Raw genomic sequence first — 18121 nt, 5'->3', positions numbered from 1 at the left:
CAGTAATTTATATAGAAAAAATGAAAAATAAGCGTGCATCTTGAAAAGCTATTAGTTTCTTTGCAGTAATTACGCCAAAATATGATAGCTATCCTACCCTTCACATTTAAAAATGCAGTGGTCTGTTGATCCCCCGAATCACAGATATATTCTCCTTCGTCTTCTGGTTTGAGATTGCGAATAATCAATTCAATACAGGCACCATTTTGCACCATATCATATTTTTCACTTGGACTAAGTACCACTGATCCTTTTCTCCATTCCACTAGAACATCAGGTTTGGTAAGCTCACAGCAGAGAATGACAGAACTACTTTCTTCAGCTTCTATATTTTGAAGCTCTTGTTTGAAAAGCACAGGCAGAACTAGGAAAAATAGTAATTTAATTTATGAACATACAATAGAATTATGAATACTGACTAAAAATTCATGTTCAATCAATCCAACTTAAAATTGAGATCATGTGAAATACAGAGGAATCTAGGTTATCTTGTACATAAATCATAAAGGTTAGCAAGCAGGTGAAGCAAGTAGTTACGATAATAAATAGCATATTAGTATTTATTGCAATGGTTCAAATTTAGGAATCGAGATGTTTCATAACAATTATCTCGGCAATTCTTGGAGTGACCTGTACATTTTTGGTCCTCTTGTCTAATAAAGCATGTACTAGAATTAGAAGTAATCCAGATGAGGTTCACTACACTATTTCTTGTGATAAGGGGGTTGTCTTACCATGAGCAGTTAAAGAAGTTTTAACTGCGGTCTTTAGACTTTAGAAGAATGCAGGTGATTTTATTGAAATAAGTAGGAATCTAAGAGGGCAGGATAGGGTAGATGTTGAGATGTTTCCGCCAGTGGGTAAGTCTTGAATATGGGGATATAGTTACAAGGTGCAATTATTTGAAACCGAAATGCTTAGGAATCTCATCTTGCAGAGGATCTTTTCCCAGGGGATCATGAAGGCTAGGACACCGGAGCAAATTAGAGGAAACCACGTGGGGAACTATAGCCAGTTTAATATTCATTGTTGTCAAGCTGCTAGAATTAATAATCAAAGAGGAAATAACTCATCATTTAAGAAAGCTGAATTTAATTAAAAACATAGTCAACAAGATTTATTGAAAGGTAAATCATATTTGACAAATTTGTGGCTAAAGATGATGCAAAAACTAGTCCCCAGCAATCTCCTCCCTTGCCTCTTTCAATAACTTGGGATAGATCCCACCATAAAGACCATTGTGGCTTGGTTTTTGATCTGACATGCACTGTCAACTTTGGGACCTTATATAGACAGGTGTGCCTTTCCAAATCATGTCCAATCAATTTAATTTACCACTGGTGGACTCCAATCAAGTGGTAAAAACATCACAAGGATAATCAATGGAAACTGGATGAACCTAAGCTCAATTTTGAGTGACATAGCAAAGGATTTGAATACTTATGTAAATGTGATTTTTCAGTTATTTCTTTTTAATTACTTTGCAAAAATTTCTAAACACCTGCCTTCATTCTGGGGTATTGTGTATAGATTGGTTATCATCAAAAAAAAAATTTAATCAATTTTAAAATAAAGCTGTAACGTAACGAAATGTGGAAAAAGTGAAGGGGTATTAATACTTTCCGAATGCACTGTGCATAGCTATCTGAAAACATACAGAGTTATGACCTCAGTTCCCAAAATGATCTCGAACTGAAACCCTGATTACCTGGCCAGGTTAATTTCCTAATACAAGACCCCTTCCTTGATTAAACTAGCGACATGCTGTTTCAAAGGCCCTTTTTTTAAACATAAATTCTGCTCTGTTTAATTCGCTGTAACTAAGCAGGTCTCAGTCAATATAAGGGAAATAAAATCACTCCCTATTACAATCGTATTGCTTTAACACCTTTCTATAATCTGCCTACTTATCTGTTCCTCTATCTCTCATGTACTTTTGGAAGCCCTGCAGTATAACATCATCATAGTGATTACACCATTCTTATTCTATTCACATCCATTTTCCCTTACTGCATGAGCCCTCTTGCATGTTTTCTTAAAATAGAGCGGTGGCATTCTTCCTAATTAGTAGCGCAACTCCCTCAACTTTTTACATCCCTCTCTCTCTCTCTCTCGTCAGAAGCATCTGAACCCTAGATTTGAGCGGACAGGTTGCTTAGACTACACGCTGTTGCAAACGTAAAGGACCTTCCACTTCAGGAACACCGCGCAATATACGAGGTTGGAAGAGATACCAGTGAACCTCTGGCTCACCTGGAAGGGTTTTCACCTCTCACCCCACATGGGAAACAGCAAGAGGCAGCATAATAATGCAGCTAATAGAGCCAATGACCACAGCACCAGAAACTCAGGTTCAATCCTGACCATGGATGTACCCTGTGCAGAAACGGCACATTCTCCCTGTAATTTCATGGGTTTCCCCTGGATGCATTGGTTTCTTCTCACATCCAAAAGATTTACAAATTGGTAGACTAATTGGCCACTGTAAATTGCCTATAGTGTGCAGATGAATGGCAAAGGTGATAGTTGATGAAAATGTGGGGATTATAAAATACTGGATTAAAATAGAATTAGTGTAATTGGTGGTTTGATGGATGGCGCAGACTTGGCAGGACAAACGGCACAATTTCTCACAGACAGATGTTTTCTCACAGATAATGTATGCTAACATATTTTGAATGAAGCATTTTGAAGGATCATCTGCTCTTGAAATGACTGATGAAAAACAAAAATGGATCTAAATGTTTCTTTCCATACCCTTTACTTTTAATGAAGCCATGGTCTGTAGATCTTTAGAATTACAGGTATATTCACCAGCATCTTCTAGACTCAGGTTATGAATAAACAACTTAATGCTTTGTCCTTCTTGTTTTAATGTGTACTTATTACTTCCATGAAGTACAACTGATCCTTTTCTCCATTCTACTGAAGCATTAAGTTTATTAACTTCACAGTGCAGAATAGCAGTACTATTCTCTTCAGCTTCTTCATTCTGAAGTTGTTGGTTAAAAACCACAGGTATAGCTAAAAAAAAAAATCACATTAAATCCTGATGACATGGTACAAGAAAATTATAACCACAATAATCAAATTAAATTAATTTATTTTCCATCAAAAATTATATTTCGTGATATTTATTTTAGTTGTTTATCTTTTAATATTTTACCTTGTATGTATCGTTAGCTTTTAGAAATGTTTGAATGGTGCACTGACTGGCTGACATTTTTAAATTTCGTTGTACATGGTTCATGTTACAATGACAATAAAGAAACTATTCTATTCTATATATTGTCAATGACACATTTCCTTTAACATCCCGACATATTATAGTATGCTGGTCATGTCTAGATTCACTCACATAGCACAGGTTCCTTCCCAAGTTACGGCAGGGGTTCCATTGCCGACAACTGTTCATAACACATGCCACGTTACAAATGGGGCTGCAAACCAAGCTCCCACACAGCAGAAAATGCCAACAGAGGTAGATCGTCCAATAATGAAACATTTTAAATTTTGCTTTGGGATTTTTAATAATAAGCCTATTTCGGGTTAATAAGGACATTATTTTAAAATATTGTACCGTGGACGAGGTTTTAAATACGGTTTAACATATTTAACCGTAAATATTTTAAAAAGACACTGCTGGTGGCCCAGATAGGTTTCACAAAATGGATGACAAAATGCTAACTAGAATGTATATTCTTCCTGGGCTTGATGTGGCAAAATTCCACATAGTATTCAGAATTGTCACCTGCAGCGCCACAACAGCCAGTAAATTCATGGCAGGCATTTGTAAACTAGGGAACACCTGTAATAAAGATCTTCATTTCTGCTGCAGTTCATTATGAGAATCTAACTAAACAGCATTTTCAACACTGACATATGTAATATTTACTCAATCAAGATAATACCCCAAATTGGGAATCAAGTAGTGTAGTTAATAAACAAATTGTAGGAGGATATTAATAAATCTGCAAAATGAGAGTTTAGTTAAGCAACTTAATATCAACAGAGTTAGTAGGAAGAATAAAGTAGTTACATATGTCTTGAAAGATCTTTTTATATACGAGGCACAGGATCCAAAATTTAAATTAGTTAATTTAAATGTAAAGAAGCTTTTAATAGGTTCAATCACATTTGGACCTCCAAGAGAAATTCTGATCTTCAGGGGTCATAAATATCACTAGAGACAGTTACCAGCAAATCCAATAAGATGTTCAGAAAAAACCTTTCTACCTAGACACTGCTTAGCCCATGGAATTTGCAACCACAACGAGCAGTTGAGGCAAACATCACAGGTACATTTTTGTTGAAGCATATGAGAAAGGGATGTATTGATGGAGTTTGATGAAGAAGAGTATGAAAAAGGTATTAAAAAGACCTATTTAACTAAACGTGTGGCTCTGAGAGGTAAATATTTTGTAAATGAGGTCAAAAGATACCAGAATCCTGCTGTACATTATTTAATTGTATATAAGAATCTACTATAATTGGCACCTGTGGAGATACTCTGGCTGATCTAAAATGAATGGTTTGAAGAGTATAACCAAAACAGGGAGGACAGAAGGGAATTCTATGGGACCGCATGATCAGTCTGATTATCATAGTTACAGATCCTGCTGTCTGCCACGAGGGAAAGCCATTGCCGAAGACATCCTCAGCTACCACTCTCAGTAACCTCAGTGCAGCACTGAATCAGTGTAGACACCAGCAGACCTCAGTGTGGAAGCAAACAGGTCATGATCTACATACACTGTGTGACAACTTGAAGAAAAATGCAGGAATCAGCACTAACCGGATAGACTGCTCAAAAATTCAGGTCCTCCTTACATTTGCTTTATGCTGTCATGTGAACCATAATCCTAACCAAAGGGGCTACAGCCCATGAGACAATCTCAGTTAAGAAAAGTGTCAAACGAGGTGGTGTCTTTGCGCTGACATTTTTTCTCATCTCTGTAATTCTGCTTCACACCGTCACTAAATTTCCTGCATGAGTGGAACTAATGATAAACTAATGAAGCAAACATTCTATTCCAAATTCCATCAAATGACATTACCAAGCAGACTGAGGAAAAGGTTTAAGGATGTGCGTAAAACCTTCACAAAAATGAAACATCCCCACTGACTCCTGAGAATCCCGGGCCCACAACAACTCAAAGTAGGAAATTTGGGCCACTACATGTCCATGCACTAGGTGCACACATAGGCAGAGCGTAACTGGTGGAAGGAACATACCACCTCACAAACCAACCAACTGCTTGCCGCATGTGCTGCCTTTTGCCCCATATGTGGAAACATCTGCTGCTTCTACACTAGCCTCAAATGCCACTTCAATACCACAGAATCAGAGTAAAAGCAAGTTATGAGTAGGAAGGAACTGTAGATGCTGGTTGATACCAAAGATAGGAAAAGTGCTGGAGTAACTCAGCAGGTCAGGCAGCATATGTGAAGAAGATGAATGGGTGACGTTTCGGGTTGGAACCCTTCCTCAGACTCAGAGAAAGCAAGTTATCTTTGATTCTGGGATATTGCCGAAGAATATGAGCATCTTAGTGCTTTGAACAGTGCTCTTGGCGAGTGGCTGAATAAAAATGTCTTTTAAACATACTGACCCTGACAAGAAATGTTTGACGAAGGTTCCTGACCCGTAATGTCACCCATCCATGTTCTCTATAGGTGCTGCTTGACCTGCTGAGTTACTCCAGCACTTTGTGTCTTTTTTTTTATAAACTAGCATTGTAGATCCTTGTTTCTCTTCTAAAGTTTTAAAACACCGAAAATTCTACTGCACATTTCCCGATATTTGTGATTTCTGTATCAGGCACAAATGTAATGCCATTTCCTGTGCAATTCTCCTTTGGAATAATGCTGGAAAATTTAGCATACATTGTACCTGTAATGAATTGGTCATTCCCAAGGTAACTAGATTGCTCTGACCCTCCAATACCCCATCTTTTTTCTTCAGGCCTAAAAAAATTACAGAGATGGTTAGCCCTCTCTCCCAGTTATTCCCCCATTTCTCCAGGCCCCAGTAAGATTTACCACAGTTGGCTCTCTCTCTCCAACCTGAATTGGTCCTTGTCCCAAGTGACATATGCTCTTTAATATATTCTGAGAACAAAGTGTTATACCAAATGAATTATCCAATGGTCGAATGGTAAATACTGTGGGGCACCATATTTGTTGATTTGGATAAAAGTGTTGCAAAATAATAATTATAAAGACAAATGTAAGAAATAATATTTGAAGACAGGAAATGAATTTGACAAATTATTTTCTAATGATGCCTTGGAATAGTAAAACAAATGAGCATATGATGAAGGGTGTTCAACCAAACTATGTCTCTCTTCCCACAGATGTACCTTGAGCTGCTTAGTATTTCCAGCATTTTCTGTTTTTAATTTAGATTTTGAGCATCTGTAAATTTTTTTCAGCTTTCATTTATTTGGGGTATATAACTTTTACACTCTGGCCACTGGTATTGTACATTGTGCTGCTTAACTAAAACTCCAATGATTGATGCTCACAAATAGCCCAGTGAAAGTTTTAATCTTTTTTTTGTGAAACTATTTTGCTTCTTTAGGGCCCTCCAAAAAACCCCTCTAGCTTATGTCTGGCCCCACTCAGCTCCATCCAGGATCTGCATCACAGCTACAAATTAGACTCAGACATGGCCCAATGACCGATTTGAAATGACCACTTTTATACCTTATTTAGGCATTATAGAATCATAGAATGTCATTCCTCACTTAAAAAATTCCAACCAATTAAGGCGAAAATCTCATGGTGACAAAGAATATAAAAATGGTCACAAAATATTACAATAACAAAAATTGTAAGAATTATAATTCAGACTTGGAAGTTGAAATGTGAAACGTCAACACTAATTCTGAAATGAAATTAAGATATTTTAACATAAAATTCAGACTGATCATAAAGTGCATTATTTTCCCAGCACTGCAAATTGTGAGGAGGATGAGTAATCAATTCAGCAAATAAATATTAATTCTTAAAGGTGAATTGAGCATCAGGTTGTTATTAGGGGGAGCTAGCAAACGTAAACGTAGTTAATGGTGAAAATGTGAGAGGATGCAATTACAATTGAAAACGAATGATGTGCTTTTGTCCTACCCTTCACTGTTAAATAGGCTGTGGTTTGTTGATCTCCAGAATAACAGGTATAGTCACCACCATCTTCAGGCTTTACGCTATGAATAAGCAAGTTAACACTAGGTCCTTCTTGTTTCATTTCATACTTTTCACTCGGATGAAGTACCAAAGATCCCTTTCTCCATTTTACAGGTGCATCAGGATTATTAACCTCACAGTGAAGAGTGGCAGTGCCACCCTCTTCAACTTCCTCATCCTTAAGTTCTTGTTTGAAAAGTAATGGCAGTGCTATGAAATGGTAAATTTTATTATAACATTAATTAGTCAACATTAAGTCTTATTTCTGATTTCCACACATAATTTCAGTATAACCCGTGAGAATAATTTTGTATGTGAGAGCACCAACAATTAGATTTTTTGTTCTCAATTGTTCTTGCCCTAATACCCTTCAAAATAAATCTGTAAGAAACACTATCTGTAAAGCTATTTTTACGCATTGGAAATGTCCTATAGCTGCCCATAATGTATCACTCTGCTTTCATGTCCTATAATTCTTTCATTCCATCGAAAATGTTCCATGCTTAGCCTAACATCACCCCGAGTTAAACTAATAGAACATATACTGTGCCCAGTTGCTAATGTATGCCACAAAGCATTTTATTATTATTACTCCTTTTATGGGAGAATCTGCATCAGGTTGGATTTCTGTAAATTTGGTCATCTGTACATGAATTATGAATAAAAATAATTGAATAAGGATAAAAAGATGCAGAGGAGGGAAAGCATGTGTGACACCAACCAGAGAGAGCAAACAATACAGGGTACTGAGGGAAAAAGGAGGAAATTATGAAAGACTCCAGAACCAATGGGTGAGAATATTCATATGTGTCCTGAATGTTACGTTGTATATCAAATCTGTAGGGTTTTGGACAACGCAGAGGGGAGTGGATATATGGAACAAGCTGCAGAGGAGGTAGGTGAGACGGGTATTATGACAACATTTAAAAGACATTTGGACAAGTACATGAATAATAACGGTTTACAGGAATATGGGCTAAAAACGGGCAGGTGAACTCGTGTGGATGGGGCATCTTGTTTGGCATAGGCAAGTTGGACTGAAGAGCCTGTTTCTATGCTGTACGACTCTGTGACTGGCACAAAGTTAAAATCAAAACACAGATTCTACAAATGAACTTAAAGGGGATAAATTCTAACTTTAAGAATGTTCAGGTTACTAATCTTTATATTACTTCCAAAGTCACGTTTTATGTCAACTGTTATAAAGGAAATCCAGATTACCAATAAGATTATAATGCAAATGATTGCCCAAGTATTATTTGTGATAATGCAACAGCGCCTAAACTGCATATTGAAGAAAAATCCAGACAACAAACAGCTACTAATGAACATCAGGTGATTATATCAGGAATAATTCAATGACAATCAGCAGCTGTTTAAGATTCTCTTGAAGATGCAAATTAATTTATCAATATTAAGTAATAATTGTTGTCCTACTATTCACTTTTAAGGAGGCCATAGTCTGTTGATCCCCAGAATCACAGATGTATTCACCAATATCTTCTAATTTTAGGTTATGTATGTGCAACTCAAGGCAAGAACCTTTCTGTACCATTTCATATTTGTCACTTGGATGAATTACCAAAGATCCCTTTCTCCATTGCACTGATCCATTAGGTTTAGTAATCTCACAACGTAAAATAGCAGTGCTATCCTCTTCAGCTTCTTCATTCTGAAGCACTTGGTAGAAAAGTACAGGAAGTGCTAAGGGAGATGGTGATTTTTGTTTATGACTTTTGACCAAATGTAAATTAATCAACATGTAAAGCAATTCATGACAAACATTGAAACTTTAAAAAAAAAAAAAAATTAATGTAAGTATTGTTTACTTGATATACCTAGCCAACAAATGATTCCCTCGAGTCTCGAGATAATGACATTTGAGTACAATGACAATAATATATTTGCCATTGTTATAGTTTTCTGTGCTCCAGTATCAGTTTTTAATGGCATATTATCATGTAGATGACTCTTAACATCATTTTCATTTCCCCAGTATCAATGTTATGAATGTCCCATTATGCTCACTGCTCACAACATAACCAGATATTTTGAAACTTACTCAATCGTTGCCTTATCGGCAAACAACTATTCTAGTTTACAGACCAGAAACAATACTGATGGGACTAAGATATTAAATGAGAATAAAGCCTCACCTTAGATGAGAAATCTAGACCACAAGGACTGTAACTTGGATAAATGACAGGTTGAGTTTTCCCAGAATTTTAGAAATACCAGCTCATGAGAAAATGTTCACAACCAAAAGCAATATGAATTCATTATAAGCAATGATTTTTATCCTACCTTTAACTTTTAAGAATGCTGTAGTTTGCTGGTCCCCTGAATCACAGGAATATTCACCAGCATCCTCTAGCTTTAGGCTGCGAATTAACAGCTCAACATAGAGATCCTTTTGTTTTATTTCATACTTTTTACATGGATGAAGCAGCAGAGATCCTCTCCTCCATTTTACTGGAGCATCAGGTTTACTAATCAGGCAATGAAGAGTAGCAGTACTATCCTCTTCAGCTTCCACATTCTGAAGCTCCTCTTTGAAAAGTACGGGTAGTACTAAAAGAAAACAAAGTTCGAAATTCATAATGATACAGTTGATTCAACATCCAATCAAACAAGTAGCTCACTAAAACCAAGGAGTGGTTCCTTACATTTGTGGTGCCATGCACTGGAAAGCATGCAAATTTGACTTTTTTCAACACAATGTGTTCTTTGCTGATCTTATCATGCCAGCAAATATGCTCACCTAAAGCTTTTTTTTGGACTTCCCTGTCTAATTCTATTTTCTAGTCTATCTGGGGACCCATCGCTTTATATATTGTATATTTCATAAAATAATGACTCCTTTTAGCACTGATTATATTAGTGCTCTCATTCCTGAGAACTTATTCTGAACACTCAAAAAGAGTCAAATGCAGCTCAGTATAAGAGGCAGCTGATTTTCCACGTTTCCACATCCCACAAGATGTGACACAGGGCATCGTTTTGATGTCTGCAGCTAACTAGCTACATTCAAACAATGAATGTTTCAAGTCTCTCATCAGAGGTTCTGGGCTAACAGCACAGCCACTACGCAAATTCCTCTCAAGCTTCAAGAGGAAAATTAACAACTCCCTCCATGTGCTTAAATTATTTCAAACTTATGAAGCATACCTCAGCACACCTATAGCTTTTCCTTCATGAACAATAAATATTACTGAAATTATTTATTTCACAAATTCACATATCAAGCCTAAGATTGTAATTTTAGTGAGCAAAGGTTGATATCTTACCCGTCACTTTCAAAGAAGCACTCGTCTCTTGATCCTTTGTAAGACAGGTATATTTTCCAGCATCTTCAAGTTTTAAGTTATGAATAAGCAACTCAACACAGGAACCCTTTTGTTTTATTTCATATTTCTCGTTTAAATGAAGTGCCACAGATCCTTTCTTCCATTCCACATGGGCATTCAGTTTAGTGATCTCACAGTGCAGAACAGCAGTAGAACCCTCTTCAGCCTCCATGTTCTGAAGCTCTTGTTTGAAAAGCACGGGAAGGGCTAGGAAAGAGGAATTTAATTCATGAAATTAGTACCTGTACTTTGTTTTCAAATGGACATTTGAAACTTCAAAAAACCTTAGTAGGAAAATCAACGTTTTAAGAAGAAATTTAATTTCAGGATTCTGCAAACATTTGTAAATATTGCACCTTCGGTTGTGGACTGGAACAGTTAAATTAGATTACCTTAATTTCAACTAATAAACTCTTTCTTTCTTTCTTGAAAGTTGATCATTTCTATAATTTTAAGCTCGTCTGATCACATACCATTCAACATCTGAAATGGCAACTCGCAGGCAGCATTTCAAAATTCATGAAATTGCAGTCATAGTCATAGAATGATAGTGTGTTGAAACAGGCCTTTCTGCCCAACTTGCCCACACCGGCCAACAATGTCCCAGCTATACTAGTCCCACTTGCATACGCTTGGTCCATATCCCTCCAAACATGTCCTATCCATGTACCTGTCTAACTGTTTCTTAAATGATGGGATAGTCCCAGCCTCAACTACCTATTCTGGCAGCTTGTTCCATACACCCATCACCCTTTGTGTGAAAAAGTTATCCCTTGAATTCCTATTAAATCTTTTCCCCTTCACCTTGAACCTATGTCCTCAGGTGCCCAATTCCCCTACTCTGGGCAAGAGACTCTGTGCATCTAACAGATCTAATCCTCTCATGATTTTGTACACCTCTATAAGATCCCCCCCATCCTCCTGCGCTCCATGGAAAAGAGACCCAGCCTACTTAATCTCTCCCTATAGCTCACATCCTCTAGTCCTGGCAACATCCTCGGAAATATTTTCTGAACCCTTTCAAGCTTGACAATATCTTTCCTATAACATGGTGCCCAGAACTGAACACAATATGCTAAATGCAGTCTCACCAACGTCTTATACGACTGCAACATGACCTTTCAACTTCTATACTCAATACTCTGACTGATGAAGGCCAAAATGTCAAAAGTCTTTTTGACCACCTTATCTACCTGCGACTCGACCTTCAAGGAACCATGCACCTGTTCTCCTAAATCCCTCTGCTCTACAATACTATACAGAAGCCTTCTGTTTACTGTGTAGGTCTTGCCCTTGTTCGACACCCCAAAATGCAACATCTCACACTTCTCTGTATTAAATTCCATCAACCATTCCTCTGCGCACCTGGCCGATCGATCCAGATCCTGCTGCATCTTCGCTGTCTGCAAAACCACTCACTTTTGTATCATCAGCACACTTGCTAATCTTGCCCTGTATGTTCTCATCCAAATCCAGCCTTTTCCCAAAAGTTCACTAAATGCTGTATTTATACTCAAAGTCACTCTATGAGCATTTAGAGTATAAAATATATGTATATTATAACCTAATGTCTCATTCTGGACAAAAGTCAAAATTTGGCCATCCAATGGGCCAGAACTTGCTGGGACCAGCACACCTAGCTGTGAATCTGCATATTTAATCTTTGCCCCGTTTTACATGGTTTAGAAATGGCAACACAATACATTGAGTTGAGATGAATGGCTGCAATGGGAAAAGTTTAGATATGGGCTCATGCAAATATATTTCCCTCACTGTTTTAATTTGACACAGTCTCAATTAGTGTAAAAGGTGAGACTCCATGGGATACTGGATGAATTAGGTCCAAATTTGTCTTTATAATAGGAAGCAGAGGGCAATGGTAGAGGATCATTTTTGTCATTTTAAGCCTGTGACCCTGTACTGCAGGGGCTGCAGCTATGATCCCTATGAATTGTATTATGCACTATGTTTTGATATGAACGTAGGAGACATGGCTGGTAAGGTTGCAGATGGCATCAAAATTGTGCTGTAAGTCAGTTTGAAGAGGAACAGGTTTAGTCTGCAGGTTGATATTGATGGCAAAGTAAAATCAGATATTATTTAATCTTGATCAGTGTGAGCAGATGCATTTTTGAAGGATTAGTAAGAGTAGGACATTCCCAATGAATAGTAAGCTCCTAGGGATTGGTGAACAAGGATCTCCAAGGGTCGTAGTACAAACAGCTCAGGTGGTAAAGTCGGCGTATGGGATACTTGCCTTCATTGGCTGGGGCACAGAACACAAGAGAAAGAAAGCTATGGGATAGCTTAATAAAATATTGGTCAGCTGGAGTATTATGAGCAGTTTTGTTTACTGCACTTGAAGAAGGACGTGATTAACACAGGAGAGGGTGAAAAAGACATCCATCAGGTGGGAGTCGTATAAAGGCCAGCTGGTCAGAATTCAACCTGTTCCTATGAGGAATATGTAGCCTTGGTAGATTGTATTCAAAACCTTGACCTGGCCATAGAAGACAGAGAGTAGTGGTAGAGAGGCGTTATTCCAACTGGAGGTCTGTGACCAACGGAGTTCCACAAGCGGTGAAACCTCTGTTGTCTATGAGACACACACACACACGCATACAAATGATTATGATGAAAATGTAGGTTGGCCAACAATTAACTTTGCAAGTGACACATCAAATTGGTGGAATTGTTAAGAGTGAGAAAGATTGTTAGAGGATTTTATGGCTTTCATCTTCCAAAATTTGCTGCAAATTAGAAAAGGCAATGACAATATTTCAAGCTTGCTAATGAATATCATTATATAGAAGAAAATGAATGATTCTAACAATTGTAGATAAAGTACTGAATTAAATATTTTGAAACAAGTAATAAATTAGTTATTAAAAATTGTCATACCCTTCACTTTCAAAAAGCCAGATGTCTGCCGATCGCCTGAATCACAGGTATACTCTCCAGCATCTTCAACTTTTAGATTATGAATAAGTAGCTCCACACAGGAACCCTTTTGCGTAATTTCATACTTCTCACTTTTATGAAGAATCACAGATCCCTTTCTCCATTTCACAAGGGCATCCGGTTTTGAGATTTCACAGTGCAAAGTGATAGTACTTTCCTCTTCAGCTTCTTTATTCTGGAGCTCTTTTTTGAAAATCACAGGAAGGGCTAAGAGAAACAATGATTTCGTTCATGGTAATGTACTTCAGTTGATTGAACCACTCAAACTTTCAAACAGGTTCAAATAAAACAGTCAATGACTGAAGGTTATGTTATAATTGGGCAACATCCTAAACTTTTTCATTATACTAAATGCTATCTTTTTTAAACTCCTCTAATGCAAAGTTGCTGGAAGCCAGCTGACAAGTTGCATTTTGTTTACATGCTTTGTTCTTGCTGTTATCACACTATTGAATAAACCTCTCATAAACTAAGGATATGACATGCATGCGAACAGCTGGGAATGTACAATGAAATAAATTGGCAGTTACTTTGCCTGACATCTGACCTATAATTTTTATTATTCTTAATGTGATTCTCACAGGACTCAATTATTAACAATTGATGCCTCCTTATGTCTTGGGTGTATCCTTATCAGGGTGTGCAGGAAGGAACTGCAGATGTTGGTTTCAACCGAAGATAGACATAAAAAGCTGGAGTAACTCAGCCGGTCAAACAGCATCTCTAGAGAAAAGAAATAGGTGATGTTTCGGGTCGAGACCATTCCTCTGAAGAGTCACATATTCCTTTTCTCCAGAGATGCTGTCTGACCTGCTGAGTTACTCCAGCTTTTTGTGTCTATCCTTACCAGGGTTGCTGCCTTACATCCAATGCCCTGAACTTTTTAAAAGGTTACTTCTGCAGTAGTGGCCATATATATTTTCGACTCCATGCTTCCCCAAGTAAACCAATCTTTTAATTGGAACTCCCAATTCCATCCTCAAAATTGTCCTCATCTCCCTTCCTAGATCAACTCACCACCAAAACTCTGACCCACACCTTTCTACCATCACCATCTGTATTTTCATATGGGGTCTTCTCATCAACCCAGTCTGATCTTTGCCTTATTCCCACTTTGAATCTTCTCCAATGTACCATTATCCTTCCCCATACCTACCACCTATTTAGATTACCCCCACTTCACAGTTTTCACTCCAGACCTTTAGAAGTTAAAGCCGTTTAAATGCTCTTCCCAGGCATGTTATAAACTTGTAAGGCACAACATTTTTAGCTTTTATAACTCTTGTTTGTAAAGATAGGCTAATAATGACAAGTAATAGATATTTGGATAGGAAAGGTGCAGAGGAATAAGGGCTAAATGCAGACAAATGGGTTTAGCATAAACAGATATCACGCTCGCCATGCACGATCTGGACTGAAAAAGTCTGAATATGTCCCGTACACATCTAGGAGAGAACGCATTCTAGATGGATTGATTAAAACTACAGATGCTGAAATCTGAAACAAGAACAAAAACAATAAATCAGCCAGGTAAGCATCTTCTGTGGAAAGTAAAACCAGTTAACACTTCAGATCGAAGATGCTACAATAGAAATGAGATGGAGAGAAAACAAGTTTGTAGAAAAAGCAAAGAAGGCATAAGTGGGGCTTTGGGTGAAAACAAAAGGAATGTCACTATAGAGTGAAATGATAGATGTACATTGCATGGATAGTTAAGTTTCTTTGCCTGTGCATTGTGCTGAGAATATTGCAAAGGCCGGGTGATGTTGTACTCTGGCTTCGTCAAATAAATTTGTGGTGGTGGGGGAAGGAAAGGAATGTACAAAGAGTAAAACTCTGCCATGGGTGAAGTGTTGCATTTTAGGAAGTTAAACCAGACTTACACAGCAAATGGCAGGCCCGAGAGAGTGTTATAGAACAAAGAGACTAAGAGGTACAACTATAGAGTTCCCGGAGACTGGTGACACAGGTGGACAGAGTGGTGAAGTAGACATTTAACAAACTTGCTTTCATCAGTCAGAGCACTGTGCAAAAATCATAATATTACGACAGTACAAGACACTGGTAATACCACATATTAAATATTATGCGCATTTCTTGTTACCTAGCTACAGAGAAGATGTCATTAAGCTGGATAGAGTGCAGAAAAGATTCAAAACGATGTTATCCAGACAAGAGGACTTAGGTTATAAGAAGAGAACAGATAGGCTAGGGCATTTCCCCTGGTGCATAGGAGGCTAATAAACAAAACCATGAGGGGAATAGATAAGGAGACCAGTCAGTCTTTTTCACAGGATAGTCTAAACAAGATGGCATACATTTAAGATGAGAGGAAAAAGATTTAAAGGGGACCGAAGGGACAACCTTTTCACACGGAGATTGGTGGATATGTGGAACAAGCTACCAAAATAACTGGTAGAGTCTGGAGCAATTACAATGTTTAAAAGCCAATATGGTCGGCCTGAACAAATTGGTCCAATGTGCCTGTTTCCATGCTGTATGACTTTTCACTTATGAAATCTAATGTGTGTGCTCTTACCTTTCACTTTTAAGGAGGCAGTGGTCTGTTGATCTCCCGAATCACAGGTATATTCTCCAGCATCCTCCAGTTTTACACTGTGAAGAACCAACTCAAGGCAGACACCTTTTTGTTTCATTTCATATTTGTCACTTGCACGAAGCTGCCTGGAGCCCTTTTTCCATTTGACGGGGGCATCAGACTTGGTGACTTCACAGTGTAGAGTAGCAGTGTCGTTTTCCTCAACTTCCTGACTGCAAAGCTCTTTTTTGAAAAGTATCGGCAAGACTATAGAGAATGATCATTTGTGTTGAATTAGATAAAATAACATTAATAGCCATACTAATAATGATATAATTGCAGAAAAATAAAATGATTAAATACAGCAGTCCAGACTCCATCTATGAGCACAATGGGAGAGAAGGATCCCTTTCTGCATTTAACAGAGGGATCAGATTTAGTGAACTCACCATACAAATGAACAGCACCATCCATATGAATATCCTTATTGTAAAGCTTTTTTAAAAAAATAACAGAGATGCATGGTGAATCACAGGCACTTGGCCGACAACAAACAGACAAAAGGTAAGCATGGGTGTCATATCTTCAGAGTAGGGGAATCAAGAACCAGAAGACATAGTTTTAAGAAAAGAAGGAACCTAAGGGGCAACATTTTTACACAAAAGGTGGTGGATGTATGGAACGAGCTGCCAGAGGAGGTAGTCGAGGCAGATACTATCACAAAGTTTAAATGATATTTGAACAGATACATAGATAGAATAGGTTTAGAAGAATAAGGGCCAAATGCAGGCAGGTGGGACTAGTTTAGATGGGGTGCGTTGGTTGACGTGGGCGTTATGCTTAAAAGGCCTGTTTCCATGCCATGTGACTCTAAGATGCAGAGGAAGAGCACTTTGATTGGACAACCTTCAGAAGTAGTTCTTGAGTCAAGAGATATTGAGTGATTCAGCAGAGACATTGAATTGTTCAGCTCTATATCCATGCTGACTATTGTGCAAATCTAAATCTACCCCACTTGCCTGCAATATTTCCATATTCCTCTATGCCATTTATAACCCATAACATATAACAGCACAGGAATAGGCCCTTTGGTCCACAATTTCTTTGCCAATCATGATGCCATATTAAGCTAACCTCATCTGCTTGCATATGATCCATGCCCCTCCATTTCTGCCATGTTCATGTACTTGTCTAAATGCCTCTTAAACGTTAAAATGTCATTGTTGGATAGAGTGCAGAAAAGATCCAGAAGGGTTATCAGGGCAAGAGTTATAATGAGTCGCTGGATAGGCTGGGATTTCTACCTCCCTGGAGTTTAGGAGGCTGAGGGATAACATTATAAAAGTATATAAAATCATGAGTTACATAGATGTTGAATAGTCAATCTTTTTTCCAGGGTAAAAGAGTCTAAAACGAGAGGGCATACTTTTAAGGTGAGAGGAGAAAGATTTGAAGAGGATGTAAGCAGCAGCTTTCTCCACACAGAGTGTGACAGATATGTGGAATGAGCTGCCCGAGAATATTATAGAGGCAGGTACAATTATAATGATTAAAAAGCTATTTGTTTGGCATCACTGAGTTGGGTTAAAGTGCCTGCTTCCACGCTATATGATTCCAAGACTATGTTATCTGAACGATCTCCATTCAACGTACAAAGTGTAATGGATATCATTATACCTTTCACTTTTAAGGGGGCAGTGGTCTGTTGATCTCCAGAATCACAGGTATATTCTCCTGCATCTTCCAGTTTTATGCTATGAATAACCAACTCAACACAGGGTCCTTTTTGTTTCATTTCATATTTGTCACTTGCATGAAGCAACCTGGATCCCTTTTTCCATTTGACAGGGGCATCCGATTTGGTGACTTCACAGTGTAGATTAGCAGCGCAGTTTTCTTCAACCTCCTGACTGCAAAGCTCTTTTTTGAAAAGTACCGGCAAGGCTAAAAGAGATGGTAATTTGTGTCCAATTAGTTAAAGTAACATCAAAACCCACAACAACGATTCAAAAACAATAAAATAAAATGCTGTAAATACTCAGTAATTCAGATAAATCTATGGGCACAATGAGAGAGAATGATTTGT

General features: G+C 37.8%; 1 protein-coding gene across 1 annotated transcript in view; it reads right to left on the bottom strand.

Moving 5' to 3' along the window:
* LOC129706003 (obscurin-like) overlaps positions 1-18121 on the bottom strand; it is a 395075-nt gene that overhangs the window by 195583 nt on the left and 181371 nt on the right. The window contains 8 exon segments of the mRNA XM_055649977.1: positions 98-364; positions 2758-2992; positions 7058-7414; positions 8612-8892; positions 10476-10742; positions 13437-13703; positions 16036-16302; positions 17713-17979. Of these exon segments, the coding sequence (XP_055505952.1) occupies positions 98-364; positions 2758-2992; positions 7058-7414; positions 8612-8892; positions 10476-10742; positions 13437-13703; positions 16036-16302; positions 17713-17979 (2208 nt within the window).

Source organism: Leucoraja erinacea, chromosome 2 (assembly GCF_028641065.1).
Source record: "Leucoraja erinacea ecotype New England chromosome 2, Leri_hhj_1, whole genome shotgun sequence".
Lineage (NCBI taxonomy): Eukaryota > Metazoa > Chordata > Chondrichthyes > Rajiformes > Rajidae > Leucoraja > Leucoraja erinaceus.
Note: the sequence above shows the minus strand (reverse complement) of the source record. Positions and strands in the feature narration are given on the sequence as shown.